General features: G+C 43.3%; 1 protein-coding gene across 1 annotated transcript in view; it reads right to left on the bottom strand.

Annotated features, from left to right (window-relative positions):
• Nucleotides 1-1,823: 1,823 nt before the first annotated feature.
• The window catches only part of LOC139912365 (diacylglycerol kinase zeta), a 30,210-nt gene continuing 12,662 nt past the window's right edge, over nt 1,824-19,371 (bottom strand). The window contains exons 20-33 of the mRNA XM_078282948.1: nt 18,570-18,769; nt 17,235-17,335; nt 16,582-16,673; nt 16,062-16,131; nt 15,938-15,978; nt 15,102-15,301; nt 13,541-13,627; nt 11,464-11,532; nt 11,255-11,289; nt 10,916-10,959; nt 10,120-10,240; nt 8,635-8,671; nt 8,310-8,409; nt 1,824-4,571 (exon numbers count right to left, since the gene is read on the bottom strand). Coding sequence (XP_078139074.1) covers nt 4,455-4,571; nt 8,310-8,409; nt 8,635-8,671; nt 10,120-10,240; nt 10,916-10,959; nt 11,255-11,289; nt 11,464-11,532; nt 13,541-13,627; nt 15,102-15,301; nt 15,938-15,978; nt 16,062-16,131; nt 16,582-16,673; nt 17,235-17,335; nt 18,570-18,769 — 1,314 coding nt within the window. The 3' untranslated portion in view covers nt 1,824-4,454. The remainder of the gene's footprint in view (nt 4,572-8,309; nt 8,410-8,634; nt 8,672-10,119; nt 10,241-10,915; nt 10,960-11,254; nt 11,290-11,463; nt 11,533-13,540; nt 13,628-15,101; nt 15,302-15,937; nt 15,979-16,061; nt 16,132-16,581; nt 16,674-17,234; nt 17,336-18,569; nt 18,770-19,371) is intronic.

Here is a 19,371-nt window from a genome sequence, read left to right as displayed (position 1 = left end):
TGGCGGTGCGTGTGATGAGGCCGTTCAGGCATCCTCAGCCTCATCACTCACATGTTTCTGACATGTTTCTGACATGTTTCTGACGTGTTTCTGACATGTTAGGGACAGGCAGCTATGCCAGCTTACCGGTTGGGTTTGTCTTTCCGGGCTACAGGTGTGTCTAGTGAGAGGCAACAGACCGGTAAGCTAATATTTGCTGAAGCGACAAGCTGTCTCTCTGTGCTGCAGGTAGGGCAGAGGTCACCTGCAGACAGGTGTGTGTGGGGGGAACGCCTGTTTCATCTGGGCCTGAGTCACCGAGCCGGCAGCCGGCTGGGTCAAAGTTCACTCAGTCAGTTACACTGTGAGCAGCTCTGGAGCTCTGCTGCAGTGCAACGCTCCACTGACTCTCAGTCTATATACGTATATTAGATTTTGGCATTTTTGCCTTTATTAGACAGTTCAAAGTAGAGAGAGACAGGGAAGAGAGAGGTTGACTTGTGATAAAAGTCCTGGATTCAAACCCGGGACGTCGCACCCAAGTCTACTGATCCACCGAGACAGCGCCACTCCAATCTAGTTTGTATAGTTCTAGGTTTTCCCTCCCCGGTCTACGGCACGCGGCTCTGGGCTTCTCCTCTCTGTGGCAAACAGCCAATAGAATAAGAGCGGAGGAAAGCAGCAGATCTTGGGTCCGTCGCTTCCCTCCCAGCGCTCAAATGGATCAGTCATGCGTGGAGGCCATTGTTGGAGGCTGCAGCTGGGAAAGAGACCAGGAGGCCGGGACTGGCCTCCCGGCCTCCTTCAGGTCCTCTCCCCTCCGGCCCCCTGTCATTTGTCAGTTTAACCTGCCCTCGTCCCCACTGCCGCGTTCCTTTCCTCTCATAACTCCAGTGAACTTTCTGAGATTCTTCAGGATCCCATATTGCCCAGAATGCATTGTGATTGCTTGTAATTTTGTGTGCACGACCCACCGTGACAGAACAAGCAATATTAAGTGTAAACAAACAAATAACATTCAGAGAATTTAAACTTAAAAATAAAATTAACTCATCTGCAATATTTTATTACTCATTGCTCTGTGTAATTATTATTAAGTACAATTATTAGGCGGTGGTGACATCACCTGGCACCAAAGATCAGCCAATAGCAGATGGCAATTTCAGCAGTATGCTTTTTATTATTAGATGTCAGGCTTTACACACATTTGGGTTTGGGGTTTAGTTCCTCTTTAAGTGATAAACTGTGAAATTCTTGTTTTTCTTGATTTTGGCGACACCTTTGGTGATAAGAGGTCAATGCTTTGGTGTTTTGCGCAAATGAGAGCGAAACCTACTAGTCCAAAATAAAAAGAGCCACATCTTCATCGCTCCTCATCCTCCTTTCTCATCTTGGAGACGGTCGCTTTCCTTTTCAGCAGCTCGCCTTCCTCTGAGATGTTTCTTTACCTTTTCTTTTCCTTGGATTTTCTGTTGCTGCAGTTTGAGTTTCTCTTTTCTCTGTCTGTTCAGCCATGGTGGCTATCACTGCTCATGCTAACTACCCAGTTCTTCTTCTTCTGTTGATTCCAAACAAACCTGAGACGTAAAACGCATCACTTATTATTTATTACTTTAAAGGCAAGTGATTCAAATCCTCTGACCCCGCCCCCCTGCTCTGACCCCGCCCCCTGCTCTGACCCCGCCCCCCTGCTCTCCAAGTGGCCACTCCTGACGTTGGTGCTACGGAGGAGAGCCTGTTAAATGACAGATGAAACCAACATCAGTGAGCAGCAAGGAACCAAAGTCTGGAAACGCCCAGATTCCACCCAGCGAACCCTCTGAGTGAAAACCAACTGTGCCGACTGCATGTTTGAAGGTTTATTAGGCTCCAGACAGACAGTAACAAATTAGGTGGAAGAGCAAGATATACAGTAAGCAACACTTCATACAGGTCTGTCCATTATTTTGGTCACCGTTGTGTACAAAAGCTCATGACTTGAAATCTAATTACAAGAAGTCTATATTGGCCAGTGTAGTTGACTAACAGCTCTCTAAGCCTGAATTGCACAGCAACTCAAAACAAAGCACCAATAAAACAGAAATGTATTGCCCTTCCGAAGCTAAAAATGACACTGTGCTAATTAACAAGCATCTTACAGCCTCCAGCCGTCCAGCCAGGTTCTGGGAAAATACTCAGCTGTTTGCTGTGGGAACGACACTGTCAGAAAAAAAAGAGAAAAACTAAAAAATAACCTTTTTTTCTGACAGTGTGAATACAGTGTGTTGTTCACCGTTTCCTTGTGAATCAGTCCATGCTTATTTTTCAGATGTACAAAAGTAATAATGTGATTCAGCAGTTAAAATGGCAAAACAACAGAGGATTTTCCCCTCCCATCTTGGTTTAAGTTTGAATTGTCTCTTCTCATGAATAATTTAAAATACTTTTTGACAGAAAAATATTACTGACATGCTAAATTGCAAGTCACTCAGAAATGATAAAACCAAACAAAAACAGTTAGCCAGTAATTACTCCAATGTTATATAATATCATGTAGACTGTAGTGCAATTATAAAATGTGGACTTGACTGCTTTGGCAGAATCTGGCTTCAGGTTCTGATGCTGTTTAAATTAAGTCTACTGGGCATTTCAGCTATTTACAGTAGATCCACATCACAATGACAGCATGTTGCTGAGAGCCATTTGCTTTACATTGATATAACAGAGACAAAATTACAAAAAAAAAAATTCAAAATGTATCATATGTTGACTGAAATATCTAAACTTCTGACTGAAATCCACCAAGAGGAAATCAAATCCACAAAAACGAGAAAGTGAGAAGCAACGGACGACAGAACGCTTGCTTCACTGTATTTGATCATAAGCAAATGTGTTTATCTCTACAAATAGTTTAGTAAATCATAAATAGCTAAATTCATTAGTGACAAAGTTAAATATCCAATGTCTGAACAAACACACTTTTATTTGAGTAAACAAATACATCCAAAAGGTCACTAAGACTGAAAAAAGACGAACGTTTTCGCAGCCGTCCTATCTGATATGGCAAAGCAACTAGTTCCATCATCTTCAGCTGCGGGCGGATGAATGCAGTCTCTGTTTGGTCCAAGCAGCTGTTGTCCAGTTCAACAGCACGTCCCGCAAAAAGATATCTTGTCATTTTACATGGAGCTCAAAACCGCTAACGTTTGGTCAATAAAGCCACATTCACAAACATCCAGGATCTGAAAGTCCTTTGTGGCCTGCAGAAAGTAGTTTGAATTCACTTTAGTGTCCGGTGGCTCGCTGTATGTTGAATCCCACCAGAGGACAGAGGCATTTTCAGGCACCAACAAACCCTCGGTTTGTCTTTAAAAACCCTCATCTGACTTTATAAACTCTCATCCGTCTCCAGAAACCCTAATCTGTCTCCACAAACCCTTTTCACAAACCCTTGTCTGTCTTTACAAACCTTCATCTCTTTACAAACATTCGCCCATCTCTACAAACCCTCATCTGTCTCTGCAAACTCCCGTCTGTCTCTTCAAACCCTCATCTGTCTTTAAAAACTCCCGTCTGTCTCTTCAAACCCTCATCTGTCTTTAAAAACTCCCGTCTGTCTCTTCAAACCCTCATCTGTCTTTAAAAACTCTTGTTTGTCTCTTCAAACCCTCATCTGTCTTTAAAAACTCCCGTCTGTCTCTTCAAACCCTCATCTGTCTTTAAAAACTCTTGTTTGTCTAACTCTCCTCCGCTTCCACAAACCCTTGTCTGTCTCTGCAAACTTTGTCTTCCTCTACAAACCCTTGTCTGTCTCTAAAAGCTTTCATCCGTCTCCACAAACCCTCGTTTGGCTTTACAAACCCTCGTCCATCTCCATAAACCCTCATCTGTCTTTACAAACCCTCGTCCATCTCTACAAACCCTCATCTGTCTCCATAAACCCTCAACTGGCTTTACAAACCCTCATCTGTCTTCACAAACCCTCATTTGTCTTTAAAAACTCTCGTCTGTCCTTACAAACCCTAATCTGTCTCCGCAAACCCTTGTCTCTCTCTACAAACCCTCATCTGTCTTTAAAAACTCTCGTCCATTTCTACAAACCCTTGTCCATCTCCACAAACCTTTTGTCTGTCTTTACAAACTTTTGCCCTTCTCCAGAAACCCTCATCTGTCTTTACAAACCCATGTCTCTCTCCACAAACCCTGCCTGTCTCCATCTCTACCTGTCTAACCACTTCCCTCTCGTCCTGTCTGTCTACCTACAGCAGAGAAGCACTAGCTGATTTGAGGCCGTCTAGACCGGGTGCCAGGCAGCACCGGCCCGGTCTGAAGGGACTTTTCTTCTTTGACTCTGGCTATTTCTCTTGGGAGGAGAACACAGAGACAGATGTTCGTGAGTCGGGGGGAGTGAGGGGGTTAAATGAATCACGGAGACACAGAGAGACAGAGACAGACAGACAGTTGTTGACAGACAGGGTGGTCAGATGGTCAGATGGTCAGACAGCCGTCTCCTGGTCTTCTCTCTGGATCATCTGGTAATGTTGGCGGTTCTCCAGGTATTCGGCCAGTTCCTGGTCCTCGGCCTTGTCCGCGCGCTGTTTGGGCGTCTCACCCTGACAGGAGGAGTGACCTTTTAGTACAATCTCTTATTTTAGAATCGCTTTTGTCCCCGAGCGCTAAAAACTAGCTCTATAAACCTCGGGCTCTGTGTGTCCGTCAGTTCACGCCGTTAGTTTGCTTCCTTGTGTTTTATTCTTTCTGCATACTGTATCACATCATTTTGTTCCGTCATTGCTTGTTGATCAGTTAGATCTAGTTAGACTCTCTGTAAAGACCTTAGAGACATGCTGTGATGAAGGGCTGTAGCAACAAATTACGTTTACTTGGTGTTGACAGGTGGAGTTTTTAAAGTCAATGCAGTTTCACTCACTCCAGTCGTGCTTGCCCCCTATTCTAAGAGCAGAATATGGCATTTCAGTGCTACTGGCCATTCAGCTGAGAGTGAGCTGAAAAAACAGCGGTGCAACAATCACAAACGGCTTCACCATGAGGTCAAATAAATGTAAAGGGAGTGAGCGGTGGAAAGTTAGCAGAAGGCAGGATAGCTGACTACATTTCTTCACTGGACAGTTTGACTTGGCCAAAGGATTTTGCCCGACATTTACCAATACACAAGATCTGGTGCAAGTCTCCCTTTTGTGCTATCTGGGAGGACAGAAAGAGACCTGGGCTGCGGTCGAATAGTCTTTTTTGCTTAGGAAGGTTCCTAACTGAGTGAAATGACCCGGAAGTATCTAAGTGGCAGCCATGATAAGAGCTGTTCGAATTCTCTACATGCTAAGGAAAGGTGCTTCAATGCTTCCTCACTTAGCTCCTTTAGCATAGGATACACTGGACCATCCTTTACGAAAGGAAAGGAGATAATGCCGTCCCACAATTCCTTGCGGCAGCAACATTTAAAGCGACGCACCATTCGACCATGTTCACGAAAACAAACGATCAACATGACCGACAAGGGACGCAGATCATCATGCAAGTTATCGTTGCTTATTAAGCATTTTCCATCTTATGCCATAACCTATGCTCAGTTTGCATTAGTTATTTCTTCATTCTGAGCGTTGTTGTATTGCCGGCCTTTAGGAATATCATTAATTAATTTTACTTCAGTCACAGATGCTGAAACCCTTGCCTTAATAAAGGCCTGTATCAGCCATAACAACTTCAAAGCACAATCAAGTCAACATTTCAAGGTGTTTACTGAGTTGTGTGGTGGTTCTTAAGATATTATATGCATAGGCTTATACGGGGCGAAGTATCTAAGATGCTTTTAGTAGTCCATCTTCAGAACATTGTAGTTTCACACAGCAGACCCACGTCATTAACATCCGCCGTCGCATAATTACGTAGCCTAGTGTAAGTGCAGTCGGATTCTCTTAGCACCGCGGTTGTCTTTTCCTAAGTCCTTATGAGTTCTCCTTCACATCTTTCCTTGACCTCATGACTTTTTCCAACGAGGTCAAGGAAAAGTGGTTAGGAATAGGAGTTAGGACGTATTTTTTTTTGACTATTCGACCGCAGCCCTGGCTTGGACACGAGGGGGAAAAGGTGGTGAGAGCAGGTGTGTCACTGGGTCGTCAGGTGGACTCCTCCCATCACAGGTGAATTAGACCTGTGACTCCTCCAGAAGGCTCAACAGGACGTTCTGCTGTCCCAGAGCCGCCTCCCTCCCTCCCCACCCGCACTCCACACTGATCACAATGTTATTCATCTGTTAGAGGTAACGCAAGTTCATGACAAACTTTTGCAATCTAAAAAATTGACCATATGTCGTCAAAGGAGTTGCAGAAATGTTTGCGATTTCAGCTGCAGTCTGTGTGTTTTGGTTGTTTTGGAGTTACTCTGCATGTAACTCACTGCAAAAATGATTTAAAGCTGATTTAAAACTTTGCTCTCTCTTGGTGAGTTTAAACTGCTGATGAAAGATGTGGCAGACTCAGAAAGCTGTCTAAGCTTTATTTAGTTTATTTAGATCTAAACAGCTGATCCTGCTGCTGTGGTGCTGAATCACTTATGTAGCGGGTTTTTATTTTGCTCTCATGTGATTTTGACTGTATTTTGCTTTTGTACAGAGTTTCATGGTGTTTGTAACTTTTATGTTTGGCATGATGCTGCTGTCTTGGCCAACAGATTCAGATTAATATCGATGCACCTGCCTTTTTAGATAAAGTTTGAATAAAAAGTAGCCCAAGTAAGAAATACGCATTTCTCCTGAGTAATCTGAAGAATTTATGCATGTGACTCTGGAAAACTAAGTAAAAAACTATTTGTACTTTTTAAATGTATTCCAATATATTATGTTGAATATATTGAAATGTATTATAACATATTGGAATATATTACCTTTTTTAAGAAGCCCAACACTAACAGGTATTAAGATAGATAGATAGATAGATAGATAGATAGATAGATAGATAGATAGATAGATAGATGCTAAGAAAGTGGAAGAGCATGAGGGACAGAAATGAAAAGAGAGAGAATAAAAGAAGAGAGAAAGCCTCAGCTCCTCAGAGTGAAACTCGGCTCCGTACCAGCAGTGGACACACTAAGTGACACATGAACTCCTTTCATTTGCTAGGAGGAGGAAAAAAAACTGAGATTATGGGCTGTTTCCTGTTGCCACTGGCTTCACCATGGCAACGGAGCGCTGCGGCCATTGTGTCTGTCGGAGCGAGGCCGGGGATCCTGCGGTGCTTCGTTTCTCAATGACACACAACATTAATCACTTTATAGAAGTAGGTCAAATACTGCTGGAGAGCCATTTAAACACTGGTAGGACTATACAGGCTGGTGGCAGTCACTCTGCTTCACAACGCTACACAGAGGCTCAGACAGTCCAGTGAACTACAGCAGAACCGGCTGACTGGAACCAGGCTGGATGTGGAGATGTGACAGCATGTGTGTGAACAGGGTTAGTGTGGCGTTAAAAAGGAAAAATCCACCCTAAAACACCCAAAACCCTAAAACAGCTACTGGCGATACACTATACATTCCTGGGTCCATTTGGTTGTTTGGTGTAACGTGACATCTCCTCCAGATATGTCACGCAGCTACAATGGAGTTTGATATCAGAAAATGTTTCAGGATGTAAAACATCAGCGGTAAACGTCAGGTTTTGGTGTCAGTCCCTCAGAATCAAAGAGCGAGGGCTTCTTTCTAGAGCCGCCATTTTGCACCAAGTAGGGCTGGGTATCGGTACTCGATACCTTTAAGGTATCGACCGAAATAACCCAGTACCAAGTAGTATCGAAACTTCTCCAGTCAAACGATACCTGCATTCGATGCTTTTTGTACACAGATCTAGAAAAAAATGACTATTTGTACGGTTTTGCTCGCAGCCAATCACCGCAAGCGTTCTTCGATTTAATGCGACGTGTGATTGGCCCACTACCGCAGCAGCTACAACCCATACAGTCTGTGGTGGTGAAGTCGAGCGCGGTGTGTGTGATGGAGTTAGGAGTTCAGCGTGCCGAGATGCCACCAAAACGTTAAAAAAAAAAAGGTATCGAATGAAGTACTCTAATGGTATCGGTATCACTTTAAGGGTACTGGTATTGGTACTGGTATCGTAATTTTTTAAACGATACCCAGCCCTAGCGTCAAGAGACGTTCAACAATCATACAGGGAGAAATCCATCGTAGAAGAGGAGAGAGACCAGTTTCTCCACCCACAGGAGCAGGAGAGAGACCAGAATGCACTGCAGCAGAGAGACAGTGGTTTTTGAGTTTTGAGTAAGGGGCGTTGGTGTTAGTGTTGAGTGTTGAGTGTTGACAGCGTCGGTGTTGGTGTTTACCTGCAGGTCCGTCTTCATCAGCGACGCTCCGGCCTCCACCAGGAAGTGACAGATACTCCTCTGGCAGGAAGTGGCTGCTTTATGGAGCGCTGTCTCACCTCTAAGGACACACACACACACACACACACACAATAACTATTAGTCATACATAAAGGAATAGACACATATCTGTAGATTTGAAGCACTAGATTTTGTTATGGAACAGACAGGATGAGCGGACTGCAGAGATAACGTCTATCAACAATGGTTTCAGATCTAAATGGGTTTACTATGAGACTGAAGGACTGAAGGAGATACCGTATAGATGGACAGATATTTCACTTACGTCGCTTTTTCTGTTATGTCCAGGTGAGATGTGGGCACTAAACACAGAGGGGGAGAAACACAATGCACTTAGAAAAACACTTGATCCAGTAAAGTGTACGCATTAAGAGGAGCAGTGTGTTGCACTCCCAACACCAACCTCAACACTGTCTGTCTGTCAAAGCAGGAAGCGCTAACTAATCAATCACTACCAGACGGACCAATAGGATTTCAGCTTATTGCTCATTGACTCTGTCCAAAATGAAGATTGTGCGTTCATGTGCTGGTGTGAAGATCAGACATCTGGGACTTCAAATTCAGCTGCTACACAACACTGCATTCACGTTCTTTTTTGTCAGAAAATCAAACCCCCGGAAGACAAACGATAAACAAACATGGACGTCCTGCAAAGGACGAATGGATTTGGCGGCTTGTTGCTTTTTCAAAGCTCTCGCTACGATGCAAAGTTTCTTTGTGCTTTGAGAGCGAGGAGAAGAGAAAGTGTATCAGATATGTGAGAAAGTAGATTTTAGCAGTTTGACTGACAGAAAACTGGATTTTTCCACCATGTTGAAAAGGTTAAAGGTTATCATACAGTCATACAGTCATAGAGTCATAGTTGTTGTTAATTGAAAATCAAAACTAATGAATGTTGTGTTTGCCAGGAGGAAAGCCAACAAGCCCGTAGCACACCATGAAAGAAAACCACTGTGTTCCTATGCTTCATGCTCTAAAATATAGACATACTATGTACATACCTCCATACATAATACATACATACATCATCCATACACCAGTGTTTCCCCTCTGTATATTCTACCATGGGGGCCCGTCAAGATAAGATCATTACATGTCATACTTAAAGTGTTTGCAAAATAATTGTATTTTTCCTCTACATTAATCTGTAAATAAAGAGGCGGGCTGCAGCATGAGAAACACTTCTGGTCATCATCTCAACATTTACATGCAAGTGTAATACGATCCCTCTTTCATGCAGAGTCCAGCTCAATCTGCCATCTACTGGCTGAAAGTGTGTGACTGCAGAGTGCAACCTTTGGTTTTTCAATTCAGATTGATGCATTAAACTGCAGGTGAAAACTGGGCTGAGGAATCACCAGCAGGGGGCGCAGCTGGCTGCTGCTCCACCAGCAGCTGAGGAGCTGCACATCTCTTCTCTAAGATGCTCAAAAGCTGAACAATTAGCAGACAAGCTCAGTGGAACGACAACTGCTCTGTCAACTGTGTTTCAGTTGTATTAATTTTTCACCTGGCAGTAAAGTCAACCTAATCATAAATGTATTCTGAGTCTGAGTCATGTGTCCTAGCAGTAATTTTCTCACTTATTAACACTGGTTTCAAGGTGAAGTCTCTTTTGTTTTTATAAAAATGTTCTCCTCTGCCCCGGATCTCCTACATGATATGGCTTTGCACTTCCTACCACCATAGTGAGACAAAAGTCACAGGGGAAACACAGCTGTACACACATCAGTCAGGACATCATACTCACCGTTGTCGACGAGGTACTTGACGGCCTCCTTGCTGCCGGCCTGCACGGCGTGGTGCAGCAGCGTGCAGCCGGCTCCGTCCTGCAGCAGCAGGTCGGCCCCCTGCTGGTGCAGCGCCGCCAGCTGCACACACACACACACACACACACACACACACACAGGAAAACACTTTCATTCTGTTTCACTTTAGTTCTGCGCATTAGTTAACGTCATTAAGGTAATAGTGCTGAAGATACTAAGCTCAGGCTCCAGTAGCAAACCTGAGAGGAGCTTATAGCGAAGAGTTGAAATGAAAGACAGTTCAAGAGTAGTAGTTATAAGTAGACTCAGTACTTTGACATAATGTTATTTATTTTATTTCTCGTTCATTCTTTGTACAGATGACACTTGTAACAGATGTAGCGGGTGTGGTTTGGGATGGTGTGAGAGCCCTTATGTGTATGTGTATGTCCTTGTAAACGTTACTATGTTGATTGTTTTGTGTCGTTGGATTGTTTAATTTATTATCATTATTATTATTTATGTATTTTGTTTTGTTTATATGTTGTTAACTTCTATGTTTTGTGCCTGAGGACCCCCTCGAAAACGAGATGGTGCATCTCAAGGGGTTTATCCTCTAATTAAATTTTGAAATAAAATAAGAGGGAACTACTGCAAATAACTGTCCCAAATCAGATTTAGAATAGAACAATAAAGATTAAGACAATAAAGATCTCTGTCTTGCTGTGTAGATCATGATTTTATATAAGAAGTCAAGTGAAACCTAACAGCAGAGAGCCGGTCAGATTAGTGACTCACTCTGTCCAGATCTTCAGTCTTGACGCAGTTGATCAACTCTAACTCTGGAAAACAGAAACAGATCCATTACTGACTGACTGGTTACAATGCAGACCACAGTCAATCAGTTCAGTCACATCAAACTACTTTGCCTATTACTGCCAGTTGAAGTGAAGCTACTGTAAACGCTGCAATGTTTACCTCAGTTACACACAGTCAGAATGCTGGTGTCGGTGATTAATATATAGATCATTTATCCAAACTGCACTGTATGGGTTCGTAACATTTAGTCTAGGCACAGAGCTTTTCTAGTGTTAAGGATTTGTTCCCAAATACGACAGATCTGAACAGACCATTTACCTTTTTCAGTGTCACATGAGGTAGCACTGGTGGAACTGGAAACAGCAGTAAAGAGACCCAGAGGAAAGCAAATGAAAACAGTTAGAGACGAACGTAAAGGAGAGCGGAGTGCAGATCATCACCACCGTTACCATCAAACCACCACAGAAACTCAACACTACACACAACAGCAAGAGATGGAGCAGCTCACACACAAAATGGAGTCATACCTAAGCATGGGTCTGAAATCAGCAAGGCTTGTATTGGAGCGATGGACATTGAGAATCTTTGCCCCTCTCCTTTGGATCAGATACAAGACACAGTGTGGACAAGATGGACAGTTTACAGGTTCAGCATACAACAACAGCAAAGTTTAGCACAAGTAGCTGGTGTGAACAGAGCAGTACCATGTATTACCATGTAGTACCATGTAGTACCATGTAGTACCATGTAGTATCATGTAGTACCATGTATTACCATGTAGTACCATGTAGTATCATGTAGTACCATGTATTACCATGCAATACCATGTATCACCATGTAGTAGGGCTGAACGATTTTGAAAAAAAAAATCTAATTGCGATTATTTTGACTGATATTGCAATTGCGATATGATTTGCGATATTAGAGGGAATGATCATTTTTACATCATTATTTTCATTTTCATTGAAAAACGTATTAAAATGATTATGGTGTGATTTTTGTGGGGATCTGTACCAAACAAAGATGTTTTCTTAAGTCTGTAGAACATGATGTGTAGGCAGGACATCTCTGCAGCACGACAATATTTAATTTAAAATGGTATTCTGACACACATTTCGCCTTTAACAAATATTGCGCCTCCTGCGATTTGAAAATTGCAGTAGGCCATATTGCGATTTCGATAAAATTTCGATTAATTGTTCAGCCCTACCATGTAGTGCCATGTAGTATCATTAGTATGTAGTAACTTTTAGACAAGCTGACAACCAGTTGACTATTGGTAGACAAACAGACAAACCGGCAAGCAGCAGCGACCCAAACTCCTTCAGGCATCTGTCAGAAAACAGATGATTGATTTGTTCATTTAGCTCCTCACTGTTCCCCATGATGACATCAGGGAGGGATTATGGATCGGCCCCGGCCCGTTCGTCATCACGCATAATATCTCTGACGCCACTGATCAGATTTTGATGAAACTTCGTGGAGCGATGCATTTCATTGCTCCATTCCAGCATTTTCAGAATGACACCGATTAGCTGTAATGTTTGTTTAATTGTTGGATTTTGCCAAAACTTGAGGGAATGATGCATCTCACCGCTGGGGGGGGGGGGGGGGGGGGGGGGTCGTCACTACATGATTTGTTTGCTCATCCATGTGTCAAGCACAAAATCCATTACTGATTACTGACACTACTGATCCAATTTTGACAAAACGTGGGGAAATGATGCATCTCTGACACTGACTGGGCCAAGAGGGAACTACAGTTACAGCTCAAAACAAGGAGACATATTTGTTCCTGATTTGCCCAGACAGGGACTTCATCACACATGTTTACTGTTGCCTTGTTTTAGATTTATATGACCAGGAGGGTATTGGGTGCCCTTAAACGAGCGGGGGGGCAGAATGTACCCACGGTGTGTTCAGGTGCTGGTGGGAAAGTCCGACATCTGGGACTAAACAGCGTTACATTCATGTGCTATTTTGTCGGAAAATCAAACCCAGAAGACAAACATCAAACAAACATGGACGTCCTGCAGCTTAACAAGCTAATTTAGTGAGATGAATTTATTAAACAAACCTGTAATAAAGCTGCATGTGTATAGAAGTGTTTTCTTACTATTGACTGACACAAAATCTGGTTTTTCCACTTTGTTGAGAAGGTTAAAGGACATCATTGCATCATACTTCGGAAACTCAGGTAGCAAAACCCTCTCAGGCTTTCCGACGTCATCATCTGACTTCGAATGGCGTTCAAGTGAACTTTCCAAGTAGGAAATTCCTTTTTCCGATACATCCAACAGCATGTGAACACAGGGCCAGTAATCAGCAGAGTTCACAGGCCAAACCCCAGCCAGCCCGAAGTCAGAGGAAGAACTTTTAGAAATTCTATTTATAAATTTAGGGTCTCGCTTGACATTTTAGCATGTCCAGTCTAGAAGAAGTGTTCATTAACGGGCCAATGTTAGCCAGCCTGCAGCTACCAGCAACTCTACTGATCTCATGTGATTCATATTGAATGTCCTGAATGTTTCTGTCATGATCAGCATGGACATGAATAACACTGTGTGTGTGTGTGTGTGTGTGTGTGTGTGTGTGTGTTGGTACCTGCAGAGGGCAGTCTTGGAGCCCTGGGCCAGAGCCTCAGCCACCGAGCTGTCACTGGAAATCCTCTTCCTCTGAAGGTCTCTCACCCTGAGAGAGACAGGCAGAGAGAGACAGACAGAGAGAGACAGACAGGCAGAGAGAGAGAGACAGACAGGGAGAGAGAGACAGACAGACAGACAGGCAGAGAGAGACAGACAGACAGACAGGGAGAGAGAGACACTTTGACCCACTGTCATCCACATATATAAACAATTGTGGCTCTATATAAGTGACTTGTTGTAACTTATATGTTGCATTTTTGCCCATTATCCATGATGTAAATGCTGTTTTGAATTGCATAATTGTATTAAACCCAACCGCTTTGGCAATATTGTTTCTTAACTTTCATGTTAATTGAATTGAGAGAGATGGACAGAGAGAGAGAGAGGCAGAAAGAGACAGACAGGGAGAGCGAGAGAGACAGACAGACAGGGAGAGAGAGAGAGAGACAGACAGGGAGAGAGAGACAGAAAGAGACAGACAGACAGGGAGAGAGAGACAGAAAGAAAGAGACAGACAGACAGGGAGAGAGAGAGACAGACAGACGGAGAGAGAGAGAGAGAGAGAGAGAGAGACAGACAGGGAGAGAGAGAGAGAGAGAGAGAGAGAGAGAGAGAGAGAGAGGGGAAAGTGGTTTTCAGCTGTTTATTTGTTGACTTGCTGCTTTCTCAGTTTGACTCCGAGCCTCCTTTAGAAAACAACAGGCAGCTGACCCAGAAAATGTTCATATCAGCGGCACCATGGAAACAGCAAGGAGCTCATTTTATTTTACTTTATTTCATTTTATTTATACGTTTCCAGATCATAACGAACGGACGTCCAGTCTGACCAGTCAAGCTTCATTTAGACTGATACAGGGTGTGAACCGGTCCTGAGCCTCCAGGCTGCAGCACCTGGTTTCTCCAGCAGGAGGCACTCAGCTCACATGAAGCACAGAGGAGACGGGTTTGAAATGCTGCGATTATTAAAGACCGAATGAAACAGCATTTTGACAGCATCTTGCTTCCCATAATTTGGCGTATTTCCTGTTGAAACAGGATGTTGGGACGGAACATAATGCGGGGATGGATCAATCAAAACTGTTAACCAATGGGAGAGAGAGGCAGTTTTATTAGATGGACGGGCGGAGGGGCAGGATTGTTCAAAAATCTGTCATGGTTTTTATTTACACTTCCTGGAACAGTATGATGTCACCATTAACCGTTTTCCAGGAAGGAAAAGTAATGGGATTTTAATAAAACAAGAAAATCATTTAGTATATTTTTGGCATTTATTGTAAAACAGGTGTATATTATGTCATTATGACATGAACTATCTGACAAAGTGAAAAAGTTATTTTTCATTTCATTGTGCTGTTGCTAGCTGTTAGTCTTTGGGTCTTTCAGATAGGACATGATTATTTTCCCTCACCCAGAATTTTCCAGTTACCTTCTCTAAGTGTTACCTTCACCCCTCTTTAAACCAAACCTATAAACAAGTGCAGCTCTAGACCCACAGTCTCTGCTCCCGTCCCGCGGCTCACCTCGGTGTGGTTGAGTTGGCGGGGGAGGACGAGGAGCAGGGGAAAGCGAACTGGCGCTGATGGTCCTGGCAGTCGTCGCCGTAGGAGTCGACGAGGTCCGGCATGCCGGGGGACGTGCCCACCGTCTCCTTCAGGACCAGCTCCGGGTCCAGGATGTACAGCTCCTCCTGGGAGATCTCCGTCACGTAGTTCAGGTGCTCCTGCAGGGAGGGAGGCGTCAGACCGTCAGGGAACAGCTGGCTTCAGGTTCTCCAGACTGGTATTAACTAAACAGGCTGTGTTCTTCTCATCTTGACTGGTATTGGTACAGGTTCTTGAATTGTTCACCATTTATTACCTCTGCCAATAAAGTTTTCACACCTGTACGTTTGTCTGTTAACAAGATATTTGGATAAATGGATTTGTCTGAAATCTGGTGGACAGAGCACCAAAATCAATCAACTGGCCCATGGATCAGTTGATTTGATTTTGGTGGTGATCCGTATGAGGGATTTCTGCATTTAGACATTTTTTTTTTTTTAGCCAGAACTATTATGCTGCGTTCATGTGATGGTGGGAAAATCCGTCATCTGGGGCTGCTAATTAGCGTTGCTTTCACATGCTATTTTGTTGGAAAATCAAACCCAGAGGACAAATTATAAACAAACATAAACCGTTACAGAAGCTGCAGCTTTGCGAGTTGGATTATTATTCAGCCTTGGCAGAAGTTTGCGTTCTACTCTTCTAGTTATATTAACAGGTTTTGTTTCTTATGTCTCTGTGTGAGTACAACAGGAAAAGAACTACCTTACTTTTTTTCCCCCAATAACTCCCCAATACCAGTGTTGTGATCGTACCTGGGCGCGGTCTATCCTGTAGAAGCGGTCTGCAGTCGTGCCTGAAAAACAAAGAGAGATTCTGGACTTGTCTGTGTGATCTGGACTCCACAGTTGAGAGGCTGTGTTCGGGGTTTGGACTTACAGTCGAGGAAGCACCACTTCAGGGAAAGCTTTTGCGAGGACAGACACTCTGCTTTCATCGAATCCCGGTCCTGAAAGAGCAGGAGGAAAGATGAAAGATGAAAACTGCTTCCTTTTGACAACTTACATCAATGGCAAATATGAGAAGCAGCTGCCTTTAAGTTGGACTGATTTTACTGTTTATACCAAGTGGATTAATTGGACAGTTTGGTCAAGTTCTTTTCACTGAGATCCACTTAACAAAAAACAAACTACTCATGTGACTTTTGTTGTTTGTACAAGCCCTGGTTGGCTTGTAATTGGACAGTGTGAAACTAAACAAACCAAATACAGAAATGAAACAACGTCTGCACTGTGGCTCAGACCAAAGGAAACCAACTGCAGGTGTGATCGCACCCTCAATCAACTGTTCATCCTGCTAATGAGCCACTCCCTCCCTCTCACTAACATACTCTCTCAACCTTTAAGTACACACACACACACACACACACACACACACACACACACACCATCCTCCCTACCTCGTCCAGGTTGTCTTGGAGACGCTCTATGTGCGAGCGGCAGGTCTCCAGGTCGCTGTCTCCGGGGACGATGATGACACCCAGGGGCGTCGCTGAGGACAGAGGACACCTCAAGTTTGAATATTTTTTTGACTGGGAGGTGAATCACATCAGGCTTGTTCTCCAGTTCTGTTGTGAAGTTATATAAATGATAATGATGTGGAGCTATTTAAGGTCCTGGGAATTAAAAACTTTGAGAACCCCAGTCCTACAATGAATGTAAGTTACTAGCCGAGCTAACATCTCTACCCCGACTCTATTTTGGTGGTTTTTCTTTGTTTTTTCAGTGCATATTAATACACACTGGATCACCTGAGTTCCTGTGAGATCTCAGTTACATCATTCAGTGTGTGATACCTCATCTTAGTGTGAGCAGATTTCCCACCGAGCAAAAAAAAAAAATCCATCAGTATGCATGTGACACAATGCATCTTTAAAATCATTTAGGGTTTTAAAAGTCCAGAGCCTTGGCAGACATTAACTATTTAACTGAACAGACTTTATTGCAGAAGACCTGCAATAAAGTTGCCCAAAGTCCCCTTGACTATTGACTGACTGACTATAGACATTGAGGACATTATTGTTCAGTTAACCCTTCGCTGGCAGGAACTCACAGGCTTCCTTCAGCTGGTCCTTGTCGTAATGCAGAGCCTCGTACGCCGCCATGCTGATCCTGTTCACCCTGATCTGCAGCTTCTCTGGAACTGGCTGCTGACTGGACACAAACACACAAACAGCGCTTTATATAGAGAGATAAACACACACAGAAACACTGCTTTATATAGAGAGATAAACACACACAGAAACACTGCTTTATATAGAGAGATAAACACACACAGAAACACTGCTTTATATAGAGAGATAAATACACAAACACCGCTTTATATAGAGAGATAAACACACAAACACACAAACATCGCTTTATATAGAGAGATAAACACACAGAAACAATGCTTTATATAGAGAGATAAACACACACAGAAACACTGCTTTATATAGAGAGATAAACACACACAGAAACACTGCTTTATATAGAGAGATAAACACACAAACACCGCTTTATATAGAGAGATAAACACACAAACATAGAAACACTGCTTTATAAAGTGGGATAAATACACAAAAACAGATAAAAACACAACTTTATATAGTAAACTCACAGAAACACCACTTTACATAGTGTGATAAACACACAAACACATAAAAACACACCTTTATACAGCGGACTAACCACAGGACCACAGGCCTCCATGATGGAGCAGCCCTCTGGTGGCTGGTGGCCATTTTTAAAAGCTTTTCAAGGACCAAGTCTAGAATTTTTGTCAATATGCTTCTAGAGAGGTCAGTGACTGATCACACTCAGCACTGGGCTGGACTGTGAATGTGAGGCATTTTGTGTGTTGCAAAATGAAACCTTGATGCTTCCTGTCACAAAGAGGATGTTGCTGCTTGCCCCCACTCCCCCTGTGCCCTGCTTGTTTTGAAGAGCCAGAAGAAGGATAACAGGTGATACCAGCCAATATGCATTCAGATGAGATAGAAGTAGAATAGCGGAGCTGGAATAAAGTTGTGGATTACTTGCAAAGTAAAACCAGTTCCTGTTTTGTGCCGTAAAGCAATCCAGCAGATTTCCCACCAAATCCGACCAGGTGGAGAAACAATGTAAAATGCAGAGTAGAGGCCGGTAGAAGCTGACAGTCTTCTAGGCAATGGTCTCGTTGGTTTATGGTAATTATTGTAATGGGGTTAGGGTTAGCCCAGGGTTTGCCCATAGTGTAGTATGGAGTTCCTTCATGACTTCAGTTACTCCTTCATTTGGACATTTATCTGTGCAGCCATTCTTATCCAAACTGGTCGACGCTATGGAGCTTTAGCAACTTGTTCACTTATTCAGTCACTAACCCATCCACCCATCCATCCATCCATCCATCCATCCATCAGTGTCTTACTCGTTAAGATGGGGCATGGAGATCCTTCTCTTAGCCTTCTGCACCATGTTGGCCTGGCTCCTCAGGTTGATGTGGATGACAGATGGAGCCAGCTTGCATGGTTCTCCATCCACCTGCATGGGGATGGACTTGTATGTGGTCAGGGTCACTTCCTTACACTGGTGCAGCCGCTCACCGTGACCGCCAACCTGCAGCGTGGCCTGGAGACACAACAGACCCTGTTCAGCCTGCAGCAGGTGCATGATATGATTTATGAAAGGGTGTAATAGGGTGTGGTATAGTATATAGTATGTTTTTATATAGTATGGTAGAGCACGGTACAATATGGTATATTGTATGGTATAGCATATTACATGGTGTGGTAAAGCTTTAAGTACTGTATTGTAGTACATGGTATGGTATCAAAGAGCCCTTCAGGAATTAATAAAGTTGTATTGTATGGCATGATGTGGTATAGTACAGTACTTAATGCTACAGTGCAGTATATGTTATATATGGTGCATCAACACAGTTTCACAAAATTTTGTGAGATGAGCACAAACTCTGAAACTCAGATTACATGTTGTGGACATGAAGATACGTTCCTCCAACATGAAAAGATTATGTGACAACAGCAGGAAGTGGACTCAACATTTTCACCTGTTGGTCATGAAAAGGTTAGCTAACGGTTAATTATAGTCAAACAACTTTGGTTAAGGGTTTGGTCATGGTGAAACCGCCACATCTTTACTTTCCACCACGCTATTTCAGTGTCAACCTACTTCCTGTTTCTAGTCATGTCACACAATGCTTTCCTGGCAGG

This window comes from Centroberyx gerrardi, chromosome 4, assembly GCF_048128805.1.
Source record: "Centroberyx gerrardi isolate f3 chromosome 4, fCenGer3.hap1.cur.20231027, whole genome shotgun sequence".
Classification (NCBI taxonomy): domain Eukaryota; kingdom Metazoa; phylum Chordata; class Actinopteri; order Beryciformes; family Berycidae; genus Centroberyx; species Centroberyx gerrardi.
Note: the sequence above shows the minus strand (reverse complement) of the source record. Positions and strands in the feature narration are given on the sequence as shown.